The sequence below is a fragment of the Rhinolophus hipposideros genome (genome assembly GCF_964194185.1).
Source record: "Rhinolophus hipposideros genome assembly, chromosome: 1".
Taxonomy (NCBI): domain Eukaryota; kingdom Metazoa; phylum Chordata; class Mammalia; order Chiroptera; family Rhinolophidae; genus Rhinolophus; species Rhinolophus hipposideros.
In genome coordinates, this window is record NC_138047.1 from 41,218,527 (window position 1) to 41,243,603 (window position 25,077).

The 25,077-nt window shown below is 37.5% G+C and overlaps 2 protein-coding genes across 3 annotated transcripts in view; one reads left to right on the forward strand and one right to left on the reverse strand.

Moving 5' to 3' along the window:
- POLR2B (RNA polymerase II subunit B) overlaps positions 1-18,532 on the forward strand; it is a 44,850-nt gene extending 26,318 nt beyond the window's left edge. For both annotated transcript variants that reach the window (XM_081048559.1, XM_081048558.1), the window contains exons 15-26: positions 2,572-2,726; positions 3,487-3,685; positions 3,999-4,167; positions 10,184-10,280; positions 11,269-11,363; positions 12,368-12,618; positions 12,701-12,790; positions 13,051-13,158; positions 13,888-14,001; positions 14,428-14,588; positions 17,605-17,800; positions 18,265-18,532. In XM_081048559.1, the coding sequence (XP_080904685.1) occupies positions 2,572-2,726; positions 3,487-3,685; positions 3,999-4,167; positions 10,184-10,280; positions 11,269-11,363; positions 12,368-12,618; positions 12,701-12,790; positions 13,051-13,158; positions 13,888-14,001; positions 14,428-14,588; positions 17,605-17,800; positions 18,265-18,354 (1,725 nt within the window). In that variant the 3' untranslated portion in view covers positions 18,355-18,532. The remainder of the gene's footprint in view (positions 1-2,571; positions 2,727-3,486; positions 3,686-3,998; positions 4,168-10,183; positions 10,281-11,268; positions 11,364-12,367; positions 12,619-12,700; positions 12,791-13,050; positions 13,159-13,887; positions 14,002-14,427; positions 14,589-17,604; positions 17,801-18,264) is intronic.
- Positions 18,447-25,077, reverse strand: part of IGFBP7 (insulin like growth factor binding protein 7) — a 65,501-nt gene continuing 58,870 nt past the window's right edge. The window contains exons 3-5 of the mRNA XM_081048592.1: positions 20,532-20,648; positions 19,762-19,888; positions 18,447-18,713 (exon numbers count right to left, since the gene is read on the reverse strand). Coding sequence (XP_080904718.1) covers positions 18,694-18,713; positions 19,762-19,888; positions 20,532-20,648 — 264 coding nt within the window. The 3' untranslated portion in view covers positions 18,447-18,693. The remainder of the gene's footprint in view (positions 18,714-19,761; positions 19,889-20,531; positions 20,649-25,077) is intronic.

The following is a 25,077-nucleotide window of genomic DNA, read 5'->3' on the forward strand; positions in this document are numbered from 1 at the left end:
CCCCCACATCGACCCTTGGGGTCTGTCGAGGTAAAGGTGGATTTGGAGGGAAACTGTAATACACTTAAGCCAGTAGCCGGCTTCCTTTCTACCTAGCAAAGCAGAGGAGACAGTTTGGTTGCTCCAGGCCTTCCTTTAGCAGGCAGGCCCCGGGTTTGGGCCCAGGCGTATTCACAGCTTGAAGGCAGGAAGAGCACGCTTCACTTGAGGGCAGGCAGGGCTGGGAGAAAGCCCAAGAACCAAAACGGGCTGTATTTTTTATGACTAAGAACTTTGTCAATGCCATGTTTTTCTGCTGAGAGCCTTCTTCAGCTTTTCTATGCTCTCTAAGGAAAAGTTAAATTCTTCATAATGTTTTAAGCCTTTTTACTTTTCCATGGACTCATTCTCTAACCTGAAATATTTGTGCTCGCTGTCCCTCATGCCTCCTCAAAAACAGACAGTAGGGACAAGGGTGTGCTTATTACTTTTTTCAGGTAAGTCTCACTTATTCTGCAAAAATAGTAACTCTCATCTCCAGGATACTTTACTTGACAACTCTCCCCCCACCCCCGGCCCCCATTTGATTTGGATCAGAGGTTGACAAACGTTTTCTGTAAAGACCAGATATTAAATATTTTAGGCTTTGTTTACCATACAGTATCTGGTGTGTGTTCAACCTTGCTGTTGTAGTGAAAAGCCGCTATGGACAATATGAGAACCAATAAAACTTAATATACAAAAACAAATGGCAGATGAGGGCAGATTTGGCCTGTAGGCTGTTCACTGACCCCCGTATGTAGATCTCTGTGACTGTAGTAACTATTGGTAGCATAGTTACTTAAATACTTCTGATAGAATATTTGTACCAGATAGTAACTGTTGATTGATTGGCCTGCCTCACTACATGATCAGCTCCTCAGAGACGGAACATATCTCCTCAGACTGCATTTTCAGCTCTGAGCATGGTGCCTGACATAGAGTAGATATTGAGTGTTTGCTGAACATTATAAATGGATCTGTGTCCTTGGATTGGACAGTTTATTGGAGAGTGATGTTAGCAGCCTGTACGTGGGAGAATTGTGTGTATGTTTCAGGAGTGTAGTACTTTTCCTTCATAATTTCTGATAACCGGAGGTTCTTGTTTTACCCATTTCTAACTTGAGTCTTCTGTTGGACATGTTAGCTTTCCTGTCACTAGTCCTGTCTAGACTACTAAAGAACACCTGTTTCCTTTGGAACACAAGATACTGTTTGGCCTTTGAGGCGACAACAGCTCAATCTGTGTCCTCTTGTTAAGATAATAGAGCTGTATTCTATTAGGAATTCTCTAAAGATTCAAGGGAATGCCTTTGAAAGCATTGTCTTTTCTGGGACTCGAGGATGCCCGTCAGGGTGTTTCTGCTCAGCTTGTTTCCCAAGGACAGGAAGTGGGCTAAGAATGAGGAAAATTTTCTTTTTCTTGGCTTTGACCCTTTAGTTTGGAGAATGTGATGTTTTTGATAAAGCTTTTATAAAGATTTACTATTGTTTTTAAACTGAGTAATCCAAATCTTTTCCTTTCTTAAATAAACCCAATCTTTTCTTTAATACAAGTATCCAGATAAGATTTCATTTTTTTAAAAATACTTTCGTGGAGAAATACCAATCTATTTTTCCATTTCCCAACTCATTGGCAAGCCATTTCATAGTTCACTTCCAGGATTATATATTAGATCTAGAAAATTCACTTGAAATTCTTACTTCCTTTTTTACTTATTTCTTTATATATAGGTACTTCAGGTTCTGCAATGCTTTTAATAATTATTATGTTCTTTATTGCAAATTTTCCCAAAGTATTTTTGTTGTTTTCCGGGAATATATTTTTTAGCTCTGTCCAGTAGAAATATGTGAACTACATATGCAATTTAAATTTTTCTAGTAGCCTTACTAAAAAAGTAAAAACACAGATGAAAATAATTTTGATAATATATTTTATTTTACTCGATACATCCAAAATATTACCATTTCAACATATAATCAATATAAATATTAACGAAAAATTTTACATTTGTTTTTCCTGGTACTATCTTTGAAAGCCAGTGTGTAGTTTATACTTACAGAATATCTCAGTTCAGGATGGCCGCAATTGAAGTGCGTAGTAGTAACATGTGGCTAGGGACCACTGCAGGGGACAGCTAGCCTGTAAGCCATTTGATAGGTGAGCATGAGACGTCAGGCTTATTACTGGGAAAGTATGATCAAGGCAAAGTGAAATAGGGCTGGTTATAGAGTGAAGTATATGTGATTATCAAAGAGGCAAAATAAGGAATTGTCATATACCAGTGTTTGTGATACCAAAAATATGTGTTTACTTTATCTTGCATTATTACCTGATATTCTCCAGCTCTATAATTACCAAAGTTAGATATTTATTCTTTATAAATTTTAAATTATACCTAGGTTTTTAGTATATTGAACTGTGATAAACTAAGATTTGTCCATTTTATTTGGCAGTTGTGTACTTCAGAAATTTATTAGGTGTTTTATTGTATTTTTAGCTAAGCCTTAATAATACAGAGAAAATAAAAGTTCATGTCTTTTTATTTCTAGGTGTCTATGATCAGAGACATTCGAGAGAGGGAGATTCGGATCTATACAGATGCAGGCCGTATTTGTAGACCACTTCTGATTGTGGAAAAACAAAAGCTACTTTTAAAGAAGAGACATATTGATCAACTAAAAGAGAGAGAATATAACAACTATAGGTAAGTACATGCGGTGAGAAAAAAAATTGAGGTATAATTCACATACCATAAAATTAATGCTTTTAAAGTATACAAGTCAGTGTTTTTTAGTAGTTTCACAAGATTGTGCAACCATCATTACTATCTAATTCCAGAACAAGTTCATCGCCCCCAAAAGAAGGTCTGTATTTATTAGCAGTAACATTTGTTTTTCTTAATTTTTATTATCAAGTAAGGGATGTATAGGGTTTTGTTTCAGCATAAAAGTCTTTATGACCATGTTCAAGTCCAGTAATAGTAAGTAATATATATATATAGCATGTAATATAATCTGAACAATATGATAAATAAAAAATTTAATAAAAAGGTAAGCCTGCTTTAAAATTTATTTTTAGTAATTTATGAATGTATGTATAATTTAACTGTGAAAACAATTCAAATGATATATGTAATAAAAATATATAAAAGCCCCCAATTCTTACTCTCCTCTTTAAAAGTAAATACTGTTAACAATTGGGTATATATTCCTCCAGACCTTATTCTATGCATTTATATACTCACCGCCTGTCCCACAAGTAGTTTCTTTAGAACAAAGCAAAACAAACTAATAACAGTTATGTTCAGCAGCTTGCTTTTTTTCACTGTTAATAATAATAATGCCTATTTTGGAACTCTTTTTATATCAGTACAATAGATACAGTAATGTTCTTTATTAAGGTAGGGTGGCTAGTTAAAATAGTTTAGGAAATGAGAAAATTAAGTGAATTCTTTTTTTTTTTAGTTGGCAGGATCTTGTGGCCAGTGGGGTAGTGGAATATATTGATACTCTAGAGGAAGAAACAGTGATGCTTGCAATGACTCCAGATGATTTACAGGAGAAGGAAGTAGCTTATTGTTCCACGTACACACACTGCGAGATTCATCCATCTATGATTCTTGGTGTTTGTGCATCTATTATTCCCTTTCCTGATCATAACCAGGTTGGTAGCTCTTTTGAACTTCTGGTTTGTGAGGAATTGAGGGAAGTAGAATAAAAGTTAGAGCTAGTCTAGTTTTTAAAGAGAAGCCTTTTAATGAAAAGACTGAACTCCTGCAGAATCGGCATTTAACATGCTTATTCTTGTGTTTCACTGTTAAGAGCCATTATTGGTTATTCCAAATGTTAACTGTTACCTTTCAGAAAAAACAACAACAAACTTTACCAACCATATTTCTGATTTATTGTAGTACCCTGTAGAGTATATTCCTTTAGAAATAATTTCCATTGAATTTGCTTTTCATTTCTGCCTTTAGTCCCCTAGAAACACGTACCAGTCTGCTATGGGTAAGCAGGCCATGGGAGTTTATATCACCAATTTCCATGTCCGTATGGATACATTGGCCCATGTTCTCTATTATCCTCAAAAACCACTTGTGACTACACGGTCTATGGAATATCTACGATTCAGAGAGCTGCCAGCGGGTATGTTCAGTTTTGTTTTACATTTTTTAAGATATCTCTATGCTTAAGGCACTTTTCTGGGTACTTAGGAAGGTTAATATAATGCATACGACACAGTCTCTATTTTCATGGAATTTATAATGTGATGGGAAACGAGCACAATTAAATATTATGTACAGGTTTCTTTGGAAGCACATAATGAAGGAAGTGATTGATTCCTGTTGGAAGTCCAGAGCCAGCTTCATGGGGGAGGTAGCATTTTAGACTAAAGTTGATGAAAGGGTATTTGAATTTGAGAGGGTTTGAACAAGCGCCTAGATATATGAATGCACGAGACATTGGAGCAGTCAGTAACCGCGCCAGTTTAGTATGGCTGGAGTGTAAATGCCTGGGAGTGAAGCTCGGTCTCACAGTGTGGAGGGGAGCAGGTTGAATGTCATTTTGAGAACGTAGAGCATTCAGCATTTTTGAGCAAGGAAGTACTATAATTAGAAATTTACTTTAGGAATATCATTTTGGCAGTAGTGTAAGGGGAAGATTAGAGTCAGATGAGATGTTAGCAGGGAGATAATTTAGACGTTTTTGCAGTGGTCTAAGTGAGAAATGGTAAGGTCCTAAAGAAATGGAAAAATGAACCTCTCTGCTGTCGCCTTTCTAAGTTCTGAAAATGAGAAATGAAAAAGTAAGGGATGAGATACCTGTTGGAATACACTTAATAGTATTTGATGACTGATTGGATGTGGAACGATGAAGAGAGGGAAGAAAGGAATTGGAAATATTATTGGTGTTCATGGCTTGGGTGATCAAGAAGAGAGAAGTATTATTAGCAAGTTTGGGAACACCTTAGAAAAAGAGTTAGGTTTTAGAGGTAAGATAAATTCAGCTTTCAACATGTTGATTTTGAGTTGCTGTCCAGAACATCTAAGAAATAGTCTTTCAATAGTGAGTTGCAAACATGGTTTGAAAGAATAACAAATCTAGAGCTGTGACGTTTTTGGTATGTTAATGGTAATTATAGATTACTATGAAATTGCTGAGGGAAAATTCAGAGTGACAATAAAGCCAGAGCAGATAGAACTTGAGGCACCAGGAAAAGAAATCAGGAGAAGGATATGAGACGTAGCTGATGAGGAGACTCAGGAATTTGCAGGAGGAGATTCTCAAGAAGGCGGGACAGCAGGTAAGATGGCGCAGAGAAGTGTGAAGGGTATGAGAGTTGAATATTAAAGGAGACAGCATAGTTCTTTGGCATAATTGTCTTAACTGTATTATTAACAGAATTTTGGCTTTGATTGTGGGTAACATTATTTAGTAAAGTTTGCCTTGTAAGTAGTGGCTTTAAATTATTAACTATAATAGGGGACCTAACATTTTGATAGCAAATTCTCACAGGTTAGAATGATTTATTTTCAAAGTCCTCCACAAGGGGTTACTCTTGCCTATAAAAACAAAATCTATTAGGTTGTCTGCAATATGCTCATATCTTTTGCTATGCTTGCAGTACTTTGTTTTCTTCAACATTTAGATATTGGTTCCTTTATGGCTAGAAAAGAGAAGAAATAAAACTGAATGATTGGATTTGAAATAAAATGCCCCTTTGATACTGATATGAAGTGTGAGGGCATGGCTGGTAGGGACGACATTCCTTCCAGTTCTGTTATTGTTTCAAGCCTTAATCATGTTACCTACTTTAAATATTTATTTTGAGATAATTTCAAATTTAGGGAAAAGTTGTGAGACTAGTACAAGTAACTCCTATATACTCTTCATCCAGATTACCTAGTTTACATTTTACTACATTTGCCTTATTCTTTCCCTTTCTTTTTCCTGAACCATTTGAGAGTAAGTTGCAGGCTTGAAGCCACATCAATCTTTAATTTTTCAGTGTCTTTCATAAAACCAAGGACGTTCTCCACAGGACAACCATCAGAGTCAGCAGATTAATAACACAGATACCCATCTTAGTCAGAAGTCCCCAATTCGAATTTTGCCAGTTGTCTTCATAATGTGTTTTTTGGGAGTCTAGGAGCTTATCCAGGATAACGTGTTTCATTTAGTTGCTTATCTCCTTAGTCTCCTTAATCTGGAACAGTTCCTTAGTCTTGCCTTGTCTCTCATGACCTGTATGTTTTTGAAGAGTCCAGGCAAGTTACTTTGTACATTGTCTCTGAAATTGAGTCTGACTGCTTTTCCCCATGATTGTATTTAGGTTATGCATTTTTGACAGAACCAGCATAGAAGTGATGCTGTATTTTCAGTGCGTTGTATCAGGAGGCACTTGCTATTAGTTTAACTTTTATGTGATTAAGATGGTGTCTGTCAGGTTTCTCCACTTTTTGTTAATTATAAGAATTTTGTACTTATTACTAAGTTAAAAGTCTTGTGAGGAGACGCTTTGAGACAATGAGATTTCCTGTTCCTTGTCAAAGTTTCAGCCATTAGTTTACCTTGATGATGGTTGCCAGATGGTGATTTTCTGATTCAATCATTTCTTCCATTTGGATGCTGCAGTTGTTCCAGATTTTCCAGTTGGACCACTTTCAAGATGACTCCTGATAGGTCCTCCTCATTCTTTAAACACTTCCTTACATTTTGCCTCCTCTTGTGCTTTCCTTGCCCTAGATCTGAACTCAGCCATTTCTCCTTTGAGTGAAGGAGAGCATGTAGAAACCCAAATCCGGGTTCTAGGTCTGAGCCTTGCTATTAGAGAGTCACCTAGGTCCTCTCAACTGACAGAGCTAGGGAAACATCTCCATCTATTAAAGAACCTTGAGTTCACACCAGTGTCTCCCATCCCAGCCCAGCCCCGCAGTGTGTATTTTAAACTCCATTCTCTGCCAGTGAGAAACCCGGCTCCCATTGTCCTCAACAGATTTACTTCTTTGCCAAGTCGGTTGACGCAGCCAGTCTCCTGACCACCCAGTGGAATCAGTGGCCCTGGCCCTGCCCGCACACCAGCTGCATTGGCTAAATGCTGAGCACTGCCCAAGGGGAAGGGGCGAATCAGTTTATCTCGAGGAGTTTCTTTGTGATGAGTACCATTCCTGTGTCTGTAGAGTACTGTTACCTTGGTTGACATCTTCTGGGAGCAAAAGATCCTTGCTACGCAAGTTTGCCTTGACTTAGTGTGTCAGGCCGTCGGGCTCCTCAGTGCTGAGCTGAGGCTTGAAGTGTTTGAGGACAAAGTGGCAGGAAGGGTTTCAACCTGGCCGACAGGTGGGTTGTAATCCTAGATTAGTCACAGGTTGATAGTCCTTGAGCTGACAGATATTTTTAACAAAGTTACTAATATTTACTGAGCATTCCGTTTGTGTGAAATACCATCCAAGGCGCTTTTACATATTACTTCTAAGCATCATAAAAGCTTTTTAATGTTTCTTCACCTGCAAAATGAGAATAAATAATAGTACCTACCTCTTAAAGCTTTTTGTGATGATTAAATGGTTAAATCCACTTAAGACTCATGGCTTAGAAGCTAGCAGTTAGTAAGAGAGGAATAAATGTTAGCTGATTAGTAGTAGTGCTGGTTGTATCGTGTTTTACAAATGTGGAAACAGAAGCAGAAAGGTTCTTTGCCTAAAGTTACACAACTTAAGAAATAAATAAATCCAGAATTTAAACTCGTCTGTTTGTTTCCTGTTTGACCAGATGCAGGCCTTGTCCCCATCTCCCTTTCTTGTGCTCTTTCCTCTTCACTATGTTGCTTCTTGATTTTGGACTTTTAAGCTAAGAAAACAATGTTAGAATTCAGAAGTTACTATCTTTAGCTGAATTTGGCTGGTCCCACACGTGCCTAGATACCGTGGATAAAGCTTATAGGGTGGAGGAGGTTGCCCCTGGCCTATAGGAGACGTAGCACATAGGGGCCATCAGGGACTGTCACACAGGAGGCAGGGAAAGTCTCACAAGAGCCAGGACAGTCGAGCACCTGTAGGCTGTGCTCCTGAGAAGAGTGGGGGCATGGGCAGTGCCCATGGAAACGAGTACACGCTGGGGAAGCTGGTCCATGTCTCCCACATACCACACACTCCCACTGCTGGCTTCCCAGTCGTGGCATCACCTCACATTCCCAGACCCTGAGTTTTCTGCAAATTTTCGATTCTTTTCAGTCCCCCTTGCCTTCAGAATCCTGCATCTTTGCGAACTTTCTCTGCATTACGCTGCTTGACTGTGTGTGAAACCTCAATTCTTCTACTTCTCCCAGAGAATCCATGCAGAACAATGGTGACTAGTGTGAATGTTACTAGAATTCTTAGCAGGAAGCATTTAGATTTCAAGAGTTTTCATTTAACACCTGAGGAGAGACTATTTGACTTTCCCGATCTCTGAAGACCTTGTTGGCTACCTGCTCTTTACTAACTTGATTTCTGGCCCTTTTCAGGAAGGGCTCCGCTTTCCTGACACTGCCCTTCCCGTGGAGAATTTCGCTCTCCTTCCTCCCCAAGCAGAGCATTTTAGCTGCTTCTGCTCCCAACCCATCCATCAAGGCGCTCGGAGGAACAAAGGCCCTTAGCTCTGAGATCCTTCTTCCTTAGCAGTCAAGGTTATATTTAGCACAAGACTTTGGTGTTATCTGTTAAACAGGGTTTGTAATCTCAGATTCCTACAGGGTTAGGCCGAATTGGTGAGTAGTTGGTGAATGGTGAGAAGGTTGCTTTTTTGTTGGGTTTAGCCTTGTTCAGCTTCAGCTGTGGTGGTGATGTGTCTAGCTACACCCTGTGATGCCAAATCGGATTTTTCAAGAAAAGTTTGAAGTCTTAGCTTTGGATGAATTTACTTTTTAAAATGTTGTGCATGAATTCATGTTATAAACAAACTCTGGAATCAGCTGCCTCAGACCAGTGTGTTTAAAGCTTTCTGTGGCACAGCGGCCAGAGCTTTTAAGGGGCGAATGTAGCTGCCAGGGAGGAGGGCCTGCCCGTAGCTGCCAGGGAGGAGGGCCTGCCCGTTGCACGTATCTCTCTCCACGCCTGTTCCTGCCTTGGGCTGGGAATTAGTGGGAATTAGAGACTTGGAGGACTGTGGTCTTCAGTTTCCCAGACCAGGCCAGCAGCAGTCACCGCCCACCTGCACGCCACTTGTTAGACTGTTACACCTCTGCTGTACATAAACACAAGTAAATGAATGCTGTGTCTTTTTATGAAGGGTGGGTTGTATATTGAAAATTGAATCTGGCTTTAAGGAAGCAAGTACAAACTGTTCAGAATTCAGATAACCAAAACATTCAACCATCCAGATTTTGGTTCCTTTATATTCTGTATTCAAAGTTTTTACTCCACATTTGAAATAGTTAAATCAAGATATTAATGTTAACTATAGCTTTGGAGTTGAGTGTATTTTCACTTTTTGGAAAATCTGATGATTCACATATATGTGGATTATGTTCAGTGAAACTGCACTCACATTCAACCATCATTTCTTACATTGTAATCTAGTGTATTTTCAGCTGTTGTTTCTTCTTGAATACTTATTATTTTTTACAGTTTCATCAAAAGTAGTTTTGGCAGCAGCAACTCAGTAAGATTGTGATGGGGAAGATAATACCAGTCTTTTGGTGGCACAGGGAGAGGCTCCAGGAGCAGAACAGGGCTGGGAAGAGGTAGTCCCAGGTTCCAACCTAAAACCAGAAATCAGCCTATTGTGTTTTAACTTTGGGATCATGGATAAGGTATTTAATTAGCTCTTTCTGGTAATGAGAATAGTAATACTTACCTTGTTTATGGCACAGGATTGCTGTGAGAATCTTGTAACTTGGTTTGGCGAGGCACTTTATAAATCTGAGGTGATTTGTGCATATAATCACTGATTATAAGAAGGGATAGATATTCTGGGAGTGACTGCTCTTAGAATTTGTGTTAAATGTTAAGCCATCAAAGTAGTTGCCTCACAGATTGCTATTCCAGGAGGAGTAGACTTGAACAATTACTGCGGTGAAAACATGTGGCAAATATGGTGAAATAAAACTGATTTAGAAGAAAGGCAATTTTTCTTTGTTTCCCAGATGATGTTTTCACATATGCTTTTCATTGTACCCCAGGTATCAACTCCATTGTGGCCATTGCTTCCTACACTGGATATAATCAGGAAGACTCTGTTATCATGAATCGTTCAGCTGTAGACCGGGGCTTTTTCAGGTCAGTGATTTATAAAAGTTGTCAAAACGTAGATACAGTGGAAATGTTAATATTTTAATTAAGAAAACTTTTTAAAAGTAGGTTTGACTTCTGTGTGTCCAACTTTTTGGTGGTTTTTAAGGTCAGGCTGGAAGACGTTTTGATCTCATAGCAGACACATTTTGCTGTTAAGATACGTAATCCTTTGCTTCCATTCATGAAGCTTTGTGGCTATCAGGCAGGCATCTGCTGTTGTGTGGATGCCTGTGTAGAGTTTAGTGTGGTGTCATCTATTCCAGAAAGCACAAGGCCTGGTTGGTGGTCCTGAACAACCTGTATCAGGATTTTCAGATACTAGCATTTTGAGTCCCCCCCTTTCTTTGTAAGCAAATACATGTTTGCATTTAGATAATATAGAAACATCCAAAGAAGAAATAAAAATAAACCAGTAATCTTAGGACCCATAAATAACTATTACTAAAGTTACAGTGTTTTCAGTCTTTATTATGCTTCAGTTTGATTATTTTATTGGCAAAATTTCAAATCCATGGCATATAAAGATTGGTTAAAAAACCGGGAATTTAGAAGAGGATGGATTTTTTTTTTCTCCCTGTATAGTTTCAGAGGTTAGCACTAGGATCAGAGGGTAGATATTATAGCTTTAATATCACAAACGTTTCACTTGAAATATTGGAGCAGATTCTGGGTGACCCTCTCTGAGGGTAATTATGGAAGGGATTCTTGTTTTGGGTAGGAGGTTGGACTCAGTGACCTTGGGTCCTTCCTGTTCTTACATAAATTCCAGTTGTGTTAAGGTTACGGGTGAAATGCTACATGTGTGGCCCATGTAGTAATAGCCTTTAGGACTTAACTGACCCTTAATACAGTTAACTCTTATCCCAGATTCATTGTTTGAGTTGTTTCCCAAATATTAAGTAAAACTTACCGGTATGTTCTAAACCCTATTATTAGAGGAAAATAGAAGTGACCTAAGAAACCCTGTTTTTAGGTCTGTTTTCTATCGATCATACAAAGAACAGGAGTCTAAAAAAGGATTTGACCAAGAAGAAGTTTTTGAGAAGCCTACACGTGAAACATGCCAGGGTAAGTGATAACCGACATTTATGTAATTCAGAGTTAACTTAACCATGGTTTCCCTAATTAATTTTTCTGGGTTTTGCCTAACCCCCATTTATTTTTTTGCCATGTGGTAGTATTTTTTTGTCATTCTTAAAGCTCATATTTAAGAAAACGTGTGTTTGCCAGAAGTCTTTGTGCCTAGGAGTGGGCTTGCTGTAAGTTCTATCCTGGTAAATTCTATATTGAGGTCGTATAATTTCATGGGACACATCTCAGCTCCATTCTCAGTATACTGTGTCCTGTCCCTCTGCTTATGTATTTGCATGGGGACTCCTTTTCCTCTTCACATTGTGGTATAACCATAATATTTGTCTAGTCACAGTATTTGTATACATTTAACAAATAAATTAGGAGATACCTAGCATTTCTTTGTTTCTTCTAAAATACTCAAAGCTTATTTTCTAGTTGTTATTTTCAGACACTTAATATATATATAGTAGTATGGATGGAATGTCATCCCCGGGAAATGGAGTATCGCTGCTTCAGTTTTGACTTCTAATAGTATCATATGAAGTAAAATGTGTTTCGTTTCCCTAGGCATTTCCTATTACTCCATTTCCTGGGGTGGTTCTATGTAGTAGTGAATTGATGTCCGGTGGAGTTAAGATTATGTAAGATAAAATTCACAATTTCTGTGGGAGGATGTGTGTAGAGGGCATGATAGTCTTTTTCATGTAATGCAGAGATCAGACAATGACAACGCTCTTATCCAAGTGGAGAATCTGATTTTCCAGTGTTCAGTCCTGTGCTTTTTCTACAGAGTTCAGAATAGCTTGTGATATTTAGAATAAGGGTATTATATTATTACTGTATGTATGGTTCATGGTGTTAGAGATTTCTGTGAACTTCTTTGACTTGGAAATGATTTATTTATTTGGCTTTTCATCTTGTTGGGGATTATGTGACATTTAAATAATTTTCTATATTGTACTACCATTTCAGAAGATTCCATGTCTGGTTCCTTGTAGGTATGAGGCATGCCATTTATGATAAGCTGGATGATGATGGTTTGATAGCTCCTGGGGTTCGTGTATCAGGAGATGATGTTATCATAGGCAAAACAGTCACTTTGCCTGAAAATGAAGATGAATTGGAGAGCACTAATAGACGCTATACCAAGAGAGACTGTAGCACTTTTCTCAGAACTAGTGAGACGGGCATTGTGGATCAGGTCATGGTAACTCTCAACCAGGAAGGATACAAATTTTGTAAAATAAGGGTGAGTATAGCTTTGTCATATTGCTATTTATAGAAGGTAAACTAGATCAACGTAACTGACCTATCTTTATATATGAATTCAGGTACGCTCTGTTAGAATTCCTCAGATTGGAGACAAATTTGCTAGTCGACATGGTCAGAAGGGTACTTGTGGTATTCAGTATAGACAAGAGGTAGGTAACTTGTATCTCCTTTACTCCTAACCCAGAGTTTTGTTGAACATTTTATTAAGTCAAAATTTGCTTTAATTTAAGAGCCCAATGGTGGTAAAGTCTTAACTTTGATTTTTAATGTTGAATAAGTACATGACCATACTACATTGAACAAAATTTAGGACATGGAAAAGTTCAGATTGGGGGAGGGTGGTCAGTTCTAGTCCCATAGCTAAAGGATTTAAGTTTGTTTTTTTTTTTTTTTTTAAATTCCTTTATAGGATATGCCTTTCACCTGTGAAGGTATCACCCCTGATATCATCATAAATCCCCATGCCATCCCCTCTCGTATGACTATTGGTCACTTGATTGAATGTCTTCAAGGGAAGGTAAGAGATTTTCTTTAACAATATGGGTTTCAAACTGATGTTCCTTCCAAAATGATGATAGGTGATTCTCTCATATTTGAGCCAGGGTATTTTGGAAAAAAGCTAGTATGATACTTACTTTCCAGCTTTTACATTAGTTGTGATTATGCCTTTTTTTTTGTGCAAAAATTTGCAGTTATGGCTCAGTCAGAATATTTGTAAAATTTACTTCCTCCAACCTCTACATATACATATGATTATCCTTTTGATTGGTCTTTTCTATAGATAGAGTTAATTCATTGGTGTCTAGATCACTGTGAACTTAATTTTATAGTTATATGACCAGCTGTGCATGCATATGTTAGTGGAGGTTTTCTGTTTTTGAGTATCTTGGCAAGGTAGAATGGCTACAGCATAACAAGTGGATGGCTTCGTTTTAAGGAATTTAAATGTTATTTTCCTTGAGCCATAGGAGGTATTTGGGAGTCTCATTCTTTTTGTAACTGGTCCCATGGATAGCTTTGTATTTGGAGGGTTAAAATTGATTTTTTATTTTTTAGGTAAATTAGTTTTAAATATTTCATGTAAGATGTTCATAAAATGAACCTTATGATAGTACAGCTTTCCATAACATAGACTTTTAAAGTTCAAAATCTTTTCTAGAAAGGACTTTTTTAAATTGAATGTATTTGTATTGATAGACTTCTAAGTGGAGACAGAAGGAAACAGCCTTTACTATTTCTTTTTAAGGTATCAGCTAACAAGGGTGAAATTGGTGATGCCACGCCATTTAATGATGCCGTGAACGTGCAGAAGATTTCTAACCTTCTATCTGATTATGGCTACCACCTCCGAGGAAACGAGGTATGTCTGCTCCTATGTTAGCAAGTTGTTAAATGTATTCTTGTTTGTATGTCTGTAGTTTCATCTTAAAAAAATCAAACTTTTTATTGAAGTATAACACATACTTCAACTATGTGCACAAATCATAAATGTACAGCTTGATGAATTTTTACAAAGTGAACACTACCTGTGTGACTGGCACCCAAATCCTGAGAAGAAAATTACCAGAATCCTTTTATGCTTAGATGCCCCCTTTGTGTCCCACTCTGGTAACTACCTACCTTCCCATCCCCACCCCAAGGTAACCACTCTCTTGACTTCTAACAGTACAGGTTAATTTTGTCGGTTTTGAGTTTTATATAAATGGAACCATACAGTATATGCTCATATATTCTTTGAATTTGTTTAATATTTTTCAGTCTGTGCTTCAAAATGTATCTGTTTTAGGTCCTGTATAATGGGTTCACTGGTAGAAAAATCACATCACAGATTTTCATTGGCCCTACTTATTACCAGCGTTTGAAGCATATGGTGGATGACAAGATTCATTCTCGTGCTCGGGGACCAATTCAGATCCTTAATAGACAGCCCATGGAGGGTAGATCTCGGTAAGAGAGCTGTATTATCATCATTATTGATTAGCCTTTTTTAATGAAAAATGTCAAACACATACAAAACTAGAGAGGTAATGGTATAATGAAATCCCCATGTACCTGTCACCCCACTTCATTAATTATGAACTCATGGCCAGTCTTGTTACATCCATCTTCCCACTACCACCAACCCGATTATTTTTCAGCAAAGCCCAGACATCATATAATTCCTTCTATAAATATTTCATGAAATACTTACAAGAGTGGTTCTCAAAAATTTCTGGATTTCAGAATCCCAAACAGTTGTTTGTGAATTGTATCTATTGATACTTATCCCATTAGAAATTAAGACAGGTTTAGAATATTTATTAAAAATAACTGTAGTAAGCCCATAATATAATAATACTTAAATTTGTTTTCCAAATAAATTTAGAGATGAGTGATATTGGTTTACCATTTTGCAAATCTTTTTAATGAGCTAGTTTTCGAGAAGACAGCTGGATTTTTGTGTCAGCTTCTGCATTCATTCCATTTTAGTATTTTATTTCTTATGTTAAAGTATATGAGGAAAATCTGACTTCACATACGTATGTGGTTGAAAAAGGGAGGAATATTTTAATAACCTTTTCGGGTTGCTTTTTTGCATGCTATATCAAAATGACAAGTTATAGTTTCTAAAAGGTTGTGATGTAGAAGCTGAAGCCATATAGGTGAATTTATATTTATTATATTAAAATCCATTGGTCTTACACTTTTAACATATCTTACACACGCATCATTTTGTAGCATTGTAATTTGGAAGATACTGGCACTGAGTTATGCAAATTTTTAAATGTTGACGTATTTCATTATGTCAAAAAAATCACATTAGTGAATAAACACTGATGTCATCAGAAAAGTCTTTTAAGTATTAGGAAGCTATTAAGCCCATAGTGGTGGAATAGAGGGTTCTAAAATTCTAATTTTTGATTGAAAACTCAAATTTTTAATCATTTCCAGCAGATACTTAAAGTTGTTTACCTTGATGGCTCACTTTGTTCATTTTCAAAAAAATGTCTGCCAACAGTCTTAAGTCTGTATTGACATAGTTGGTGTTAATGTTGGTGGATTAACAAAACGGCTGTCAGCTTTTTTCAAGTAACGAAGATATTCCCTGATAAAAGTGAGTAGTTCAGAATCGTGCAAGCGCTTTCCTTCAAGACCATCATTCTCAGTGTACCACAGAAGTGCTTTATGAGAACTTCCCATTTCTTCATTTATTAAAAAGATGTGTACTCAAGGGTCAGGGTTTAATAAAACTAGTGATTTTTACTGCTCCTTTAATGATATTCTTAAGTAAAACTCTTTTTCTTTACTCACAGTGGAAAACATGATTGCTAGTAAAGTTTATGTTCAGGTGCCAGCAGTGTTTTTCAGTGACTTTGGCAACCATGAGAGCAAATGTCAATAAAATGAAAGAAGCAAATGTGTTGTATTATTATAAAAATACTTTTATCCTCACGAAATCCACAGACCGTACTTTGAGGACCTGTTTTAAAGTAGTAGAACATTGACCAAAAAAAACTAACTACAATACCTCCTTAATATTACTAAACATCCAGTGTTCACATTTCCCTGGCAATTGCATAATTTTAAAAAAGGTTGTTGGTTTTATTTAGGATACAAATAGGATTGGTTCATGCTTCGCAATTGATACATCTCTTTAAGTTTTAATCTATAGGTTGCCCTCCAACTTTTTTTTCCTTAAGGTTTATTTGTGGAAGAAACTGGCTTGTTTGTCCTGGAGGGTTTCTCACAGTCTGGAGCATTGCATCCCTGTGCTGTGGGTCCTGTTTTCTTGTGAAAAGGTCATCTAGAGCCTTGATGAGATGAGGGGATTGTGTTCTTTTCACAGAAGTACTTTGTAGGTGGTATTGTATGCTTCCCTCTCTGGTTGTCTCGCTTTTATGATTTTAGCAGCTAGTAATAATGATCATTACCTAATGCCCTTAATTTAATAGGGATTGCAAGCTGCTAAGACTAGTTTTATCATTCCCTCTTTCTTTATTATCTGGAATACTTGCGTAGGGAAAAACTTTGTTCCCTAAACTGCTTATCTGGTGACAGTTCATACAGTAAAGGCAGGATGTTTGATTCTTTCCCTTTATTTACCAGTTGTCAAAATGAGTTGGTTGTCTGCCAGCCTCCAAAGTTGACCAGTATTTTTTTTGATATTAGAAACTCATTGATTGTATGTATTTTGTGTATAAAGAATGTTAAGGATGCCTGATCATTGAACTGTACACCTGAAGCTGAACAAGAATGAATGCCAACTATAATTTTATATATATATATATGTATATATATGTATGTATATACTTACAAGAAGCAGAGTACAGCATTGGGAGTGGAGACAGTGGAAATGTAATGGCTCTGTGCGATGTCAGAGGGATAGTGGATGGGGGAGGGGGTTCACACAGTGAGGGATATAAATGATAAACATCTAAGTATTACTTTGTCTTGTGTGCCTGAAACTAATAAAGAAAAAAAAAAGAATGTTAAGGAAGCTGTCACCATCCACCATCTGAACAATGCATTTCATTGACTTCCATGCTGGGGAAATCTGGGATTATTCACTTGTTTTTTCCATTACTTTCACCAACGTGCGTTTTTTCATTTCAGGCTTGATTGCCCGGGAGACTCATTCATGGGGAAGCTGCTTTATTTAGATAGAATTTTTTTGTTATTCATTTTTGAGTGTAGAGTTGAATTCTAGTAAGTCAAATAATAGCATGATGCGATTCATTTCTGTGCTTTATTGTATTTTATGAGGAAAATTACGTGCTATGCTTGAGAATCAATTTGTTTACTGTATTTGAGGACCTCCTAAAGCACATTAAATAGTTGGTAGATGTCTCCCCTCCCCACCTGTAGAGAGAATACTAGGGTATAAAAACTAGAGTCTTTACTAATATCATTCTTTACCTTTGCCATTCGTCAAGGTGGTGTTGACAATAAACAAGCACTAAATAATGTTTTTTTCCCTTAACAGTGATGGTGGCCTGCGTTTTGGAGAAATGGAGCGAGACTGTCAGATTGCCCATGGGGCAGCTCAGTTTTTAAGGGAAAGATTGTTTGAGGCATCAGATCCATATCAGGTTCATGTGTGCAATCTCTGTGGCATCATGGCGATCGCTAACACCAGGACCCATACGTATGAATGCAGGGGCTGCCGAAATAAAACTCAGGTGTGTATAGACCTTGTCAGTTGGTATGTGTTGAGGCTGTAACCATGCTGTCCTATTCATCCAGGCAGATTTAGTGTGCTGGAACAGACTGGCATTGTCACAGCTTTGAGTAACATGCCTCTAGTTTTAAATGAGGAAAGACAATTGGATTTCTGTAAAAATCAGTTTAAATTTTAACGTAGTAATGTCTCTAAGCTGTTCATCTTTTGGAAGTAATAAGGCCTTGTACAAAGAATTTTAAACAGTGAGTTTTTAAAAAAGTTAATTGAGAAGGGTGAATATAAATTTTGTCTGGCAGAAAGGGTGAAATACCAAAGCCTGGTAGGAAAAAAGACCCCCAAGGCCAAGGTAGCAGGATGCGTGTTATCAGCCTACTCGTCATTCATCTCCGGCACCAAGGCTCTCTGGGGCAGGGACATGGGCTCGCTTCAACACAGCTTTGCTAATTACACTTTCTCTTTCAGATTTCTTTGGTGCGAATGCCCTACGCGTGCAAACTGCTGTTTCAGGAACTTATGTCTATGAGTATTGCACCTCGGATGATGAGTGTTTAGCTCTTTTAAAAGATCCTCAACAAGTTACTTGTACATATCTATTGTCTTATTTCTATGATACGGCTTTTAAAAAAATGCAAATATATACTACGTGGTGAGAAAAAGCATTTTATTTGTTTTGTTTAATGATATGCATGCTTTTCTTCTGTAAATAGACAATAAATTTTTATAGACAGTTTTGATGTATTATCTTTAGTTTGTATTTTACTATGTAAAACCAGTGAATTATAACTAAAGTGTTAGTGGACAGGACGAAAAGAAACTGGTTATTAGGCAAGAATAGGGGTTGTAGTTATCTATGATTATTTTTAGCCATGCAGACTAATATACTCTGCAGGTTTATAGCTCGGCACCTTCACCTGTTTAAAAAAAAGATCAAAATTAGTTACATATATGGATGTGGTTGACTTTCTAATTTTCAGGTAGTTTCCCAATAAATGATGTTGAAATGTGGGGATAAAAGGATATGTAAGTAGCTGTATAAATGATATGGTGGAGTGCACTTTGGAATTGGAGCGAAAGGGATTTTGTTGGTCTAACTATAAGAGATGGATCTTATTGTAGAACTGGGAGAGCACATTTCACAAGTGAGCAAGTCAAGACCCAGAGGGACTAAGGAACTTGTCCTTGTCCCAGCTAACATTCAAAATTTAAAGTGGAACGATTAGTGGCAGAGCTGAGACGCAAGCACGAATCTTAGCTACTGATGCTTGTTTCCTCGCCTGGTGTTACAAATCTTGGCTGAGAGAATCTGACTAAATACATCTTTACTTGATAATTCTTCCTTTCATACCAGATGAATGATCCACACAGTGGAATGCTTTGACAAACACTGATAATAACGTTTGTTCTTATTTCTGGCTTAAGGCAAAGCCAATCCAGACTTCAGTCTAAGAGAACTAATAAATGTAAAACAGCATTACTCTGCCACCGCCAGCAAGGGGGCTTAACGGCAAGCTTTTGACAATGGCGGGGACAGAGGCAGAACAGAGTTGGGTACTTGCCAATATACTTTCTGCCTTTTTCTTATAAAAGCTCAAAGTGAAGGACCCACAATCATTTCCTTTCAAATGTGAATTTAATGAAACAGTCACACCACCAAGGAAAACTGCCATGTAGATTAGAAAGTTACGGGAAATATAGGCCATTCCAGTCAACTCTGAGTTTTTTGTCTCATGTATAAGAGAAGGTGAAAGCATCTAAGTCATAATAATGCATTCCACCAGCCATCCGAATGTTCTTTCACAGCCCCGTGTGCCACATTTTGATTACACACCTCCTGTCCTTGTGGATTCCTGCCATTACAGTATTGCATTAAGAGCTGTGTCTGATACTTTCATATTTGTTTCTGTTTTCATTAAGCAAACGCACTGTTCATTTTTAAAGGCTGGGAGATTTACTACCTACCTTTATTGACTGGTATTTCATGTAAGGCATCAACCACTGTAATTTTTGCTGAGGCGGAAGCCTGTCCTTGGGAATTGGATGCATGGCACTCGTATTCTCCAGCATCTTCCTTACTGAGAGGAGATACCTGGGAAAGAAAAAAGGTCTTTAGTGTCTCTGTGGTGGGCCTCTCTTTTTCCAGTGGTTTCAATTAGGTTATTATCTCTTAAGTTTCCTAAGATAACCAGGGGATTCACAGCAAAGACACTGTTAGAAACGGTGTAAGTCCTGTACTAGGAGGATGACACAGCCACCGTATTTGGTCTGTCAGGAGGAGTCCCACTGAGGCAATGTCATGGGCAACTTGATCACACTGCGTAGGTTAAAAGCTGGACAAGGCGTACATGCGTTAGTATGAAGGAGACCTTGATAGGGTACATGAGCTAAATACTATCCATGAGTATCCACAACAGTCCAAGGTCAAGTAAAATAAAGTAACTATTAATCAGTGATTGATTAATTATTGTTTAGGTCATTTAGTTCCCTGTGAGATTTTTGCTTTGAAGTCTTAGAAAAAAAAGAAGTTCACATTTGTTGGTCATTTCTAAAACATCCAATAAACCTCAGCTGTTTTTTTAGTTCCCTCTGAAAGAGGAGCAGCAGCCCTGTGGTTGGGCTGCTCCAAAGATGTGGAAGTCACGTACATTTGTCTGGCAGTACACCAGGCACCTCTGCCGGGTCAGCTGTGTCTGATCCTAACAATGGAATCCTTGCCAGCTCTTGGTACTCACCAGCACCCAGCCAGTTACTTCGTGCTTTTCTGGGCCACCCCTGGTCTGAATGGCCAGGTTGTCCCGGTCACCAGGCAAGAGTTCTGTCCTTTGAATTCCATAGTGACCCCTTTTTACCTGCAAAAAAAAGGGGAACTAGTCTGAGTTCTCTGTATTGAATCAACTGGGAAGTGGCCACATTTGTATAATTGCACAAGGCATACATCACACTTTTTAACTGGATTAAACCTAGAAATTTTCATATTACCTGTTCCTGAATATGGAATACTTCCATAAAATATAGATCCTCTTATTCCTGTCAGGTTCCTTCTAAGCTTATGTATTTTAAATTAATGTATTTTTCTGTATGTTTGGGAAATACACATCGTTATACTCTCCTGCCACTGGCTACCGTCCTTCCCTCATGCCTTTGTAAATTCTCCATCTCAGGACTGGGCCTTTTCTTGCGTGCCAAGCCGTGTTTGACAAGCTGCGTAACCCAGTGTGAGGTTTGATGCTTGGGACTTTGTGTAGAAGCCCAGGCCCAGGGATTCTTCCCGCAGCAGCCTCATAAATGAAAAACAGGTTGAATTCAAAGCCAATACCATTCCTTTTTTGAGGGCCTAGGGTTCATCAAACCATTTACAAAAGTCCTGAGAGCAAAAACTGTCAAATACATGCTGCTGTCATTGTTCTCTGATGACAAAACTTGCTGTCTTTTCCTGTGCACATCACGATGAGATGCAGGGTGGGTTAAGAAGAAATTTGGTTTGCTTGGTTTGAGGCCCATAATGAATACTGTTGTCATTTCCCCCTCCTTTAAAAAGGCAAACAAACTCTGTTCATTATATAAATTAGGAAAGCATACAGAAATTCAGAAAAGAATAAAATTTACCCGTAATCCCTTCATACGTACACCTTTGGCATAAAGTTCTAGAAGTGGAGTTGCTGAGTCACAGAGTATAAGTATTTTAAGGCTTGTGATAATGATGGGTTAAGAAAGGTACAAGAAGCAATGTTTTGTTTATTCCATCCCAGGTTACTTTAAAAGCTAAGCTGATATTATTGATATTACCTTTGTAATTAGAAAAAAAAGAATTTACAATCTCAAATAGGTAGTTTCCTTTTCATTTCTTTTATAATTAAGCAGATCTTGAGTTTAAAAAGACCAGATCAGAGTGTATATTTTTTTCACACTACATAAGTTACTTTTCCTATATGTGATCCCTCTCCCACCACCTGCTGTTACCAAGCTGTTGTTTCAGCTTCAAACCCATCCTTTGTTTTCTCTGCCTCGTGATGCCAGTCTGGGCTCTGAAAACCCTGTTGCATTTACGCCAACTCCTGCTCTATAAAATATATATCTAATATTACTGATTTGGAATGCCTGGTTTTTGCTTGTTTGTTTTTTTTCCTTGGGATTTCCCTACATTGCCACTATTAGTGACAGAGAACCAGGTATCGGTGTATTTCTCATGAATGCTACAAAACAAAAGTTATGCTCAATAACCATCTTTTCCCTTCAGTTTCCCAGGTAGCTGGCAGAAACAGTTCATGCTAGTGCCAATTTTGAAAGTCATTTAAAAATGGTTTTTAATAATGGTGTAAGTATACTTTGATTCAACAGCTAAAAAAATACCCGTATGTCTTTGATCTTTATTTACTGAATTCATGATTCTTTAAGGATTTTGTGTGTGACCAAAGCAGAAGGACACAGCCTAGAAATAATCTCGGCAACTGAGCTGTTGCTCCTCAGATCATGTAACTCTTAGTAAAGAGCTTTCTGTGCCAAGTAACCTGATCCACCAAGTATGGAGGAACTGCGAGTATTTGGTTGGAAAATTAATACTTACATTTAACAGAACTCCTATTTTAATATATTGTAAGAAGTTCGTCACCATGTAAAAAGACAGAAAGAAGTGTCAAGAATTTTTACATTTTGTTGATAAATACGTTTTCCAGTTTAAAAAAAAAAGATGCAGGCTGAGGAAAGTGGCTTTTAAGACAATTGTACATATGAGTATGTGTGATGGGCTGGAAGTGCCTCAAAGTCTGACCCTTAGGAATCTGCAGGGAAGGGAAAACCTGCTTAGTAGTCACTGCTCACCATAAAGGGCCAATAGGGGGAGAATCAGAGGGAGACTCAAGAAGTCATTTCAGCCCTCACTTGCATTTTAGCTGCACGAAAATCTTCCTGAATCCTGTCATTGCACATAAGCAATTCATAAGAAACCGAAAAGAGCCATAAACAAAGCTGGGAAAACTGGGTAGCCACATACAAAAGAATGACACTAGACCACTATCTCACACCATGCACGAAATATCTCACACCATATACAAAAATGAACTCAAAATGGATCGACGACTTGAGTGTAAGACCTGAAACCATAAAACTAGAAGAAAATGTAGGTGGTAAGCTCCTAGACATGGATCATGGTGATGATTTTTTTGGATTTGACATTGAAAGCAAAAGCGACAAAAACAAGTGGGACTACATCAAACTAAAAAGTTTTTGCACAGCAAAGGAAACCATGGAGAAATTGGAAAGGCAACCTACCAATGGGAGAACTTGCAAATTATATCCCTGATAAGGAGTTAGTTTCCAAAATATATAAAGAACTCATACAACCTGATTAAAAAATAGGCAGAGGATCTGCATAGACATTTTTTCCAAAGAAGACATACAGGTGGTCAACAGGTACATGAAAAGATGCTCAATGTCATTAACCATTCAGGGAAATGCAAATCATAACCACAAGGAGATATCATCTCACAACAATTAGAACAGTTATCAAGAAGATAAAAGTATTGGTGAGGATATGAAGAAAAGGGAACCTTTGTGCACTGCTGGTGGGAATGTAACTCGATGCAGCCACTATGGAAAACTATATGAAAGGTCATCAAACAATTCAAAATACAACTACCTTATGATCCAACAATACCACTTCTGGGTATATATCCAAAGGAAACAAAATTGCTATCTTGAAAAGATATCTGCACCCCTATGTTCACTGCAGCATTATTTACAATAGTCAAGACATGGAAACAACTTAAGTGTCCATTGACAGATGAACAGATAAAATGTGGTATGAATATATACAATGGAATATTATCCAGCCACTACAAAGAAAATCTTGCCACTTCCAACAACATGGATAGACCTCGAGGGCATTATGCTAAGTGAAATAAGCCAAAGACAATACTGTGGAATCCACAAAACAAGAACAAAACCCCAAACAAATAAAGCTCATAGATACATAGAACAGATTGGTGATTGCCAGAAGTGGGGAGTGGGGGGGGGGTGGTCAAAAGGTACAAACTTCCAGCTATAAAATAAATAAGTCACAGGGATATAATGTACAGCATGGTGACTATAGTTAATACTGTATTGTATATTTGCAAGTTGCCAGGAGAGTAGATCTTAAACATTTTCATTACAATAAAATTTTTTTTTTTGTAAATGTAAGGTGACAGATATTAACTAGACTTATTGTGGCAATCGTTTCACAACATATACAAATATCAAATCATGCTGTACACCTGAAACTAATATAATGTTATGTGTCAATTATACCTCAAATAAAAATTTTTAAAAAGTGCCAATTATTACAGAAGCAGGATGGATTAGTCTGACTCCCACAGGTTAATACATTTCAAAGATTCACTGAATTTCATGGAAACTTAAAAGGATATGTGTGCAGCACAGAACATATTTGTTGTGCCTTTTTGGTGAAGTTACAGAGGAGTTTTATGATGAAATTGAATATATGTGTTAAAACTTTCAGATCTTCTGCCACTGTAAACAAATAAAAGATAAAATGATTGTCTAGGGACAAGTATCTGTAATATAGGAGAAAGCATCCATCTCTAATGTACAAAAAGCCGGAGACTGATAATAACAAGAAACCAACAGAAAAATGGATAAAGGATATGAACAGGCAATTCATAAAAGAGAAAACCCAAATATGAAAATCTTCTTAATGTAGTCAAGGAAATAAAAGCAATAGTGTGATAATACATTCACTCATAATTAACAAAAACTAAAAAGGGGTAATACTCAGTGCTGGTGAGGATGCAGGTACAGGGTACCCATATACTGCTAGAGAGCGTGAACTGCTGTAATATATTCAGAAAGTAATCTGAAAATGTCCACTAAAACTAAAATCTTTTAAACTGTTCATGTAACGTTTGGAGAAATCTATCCTATAGGGAAGAAAAGCATTTGTACATAGGATATGTGTACTCAGATGTTTAAGGCAGCACTATTTATTAATTATGGTACACCCATACATGGACTATTACGTAGTTATTGAGAAGCAAAACTGGAGGGATGCCCATGAAATACTTATCGAGAAAAAGAAGTTTCAGAGTAGTATGAACACTCTATCCCACCTCACACTGCATATGGGGGATAGGTATTTGTATATGTTTGGGCACACATAAGGGTATGGCAAGTGACAAACCAGGGCAGTGCACATTGGTTATTTCAGGGCACAGAAGGAGGTAGGGGGAGTTTTTGAACTCTTTATACATCTTCGGATAGTCTCTCTTTATTACCATTATCATT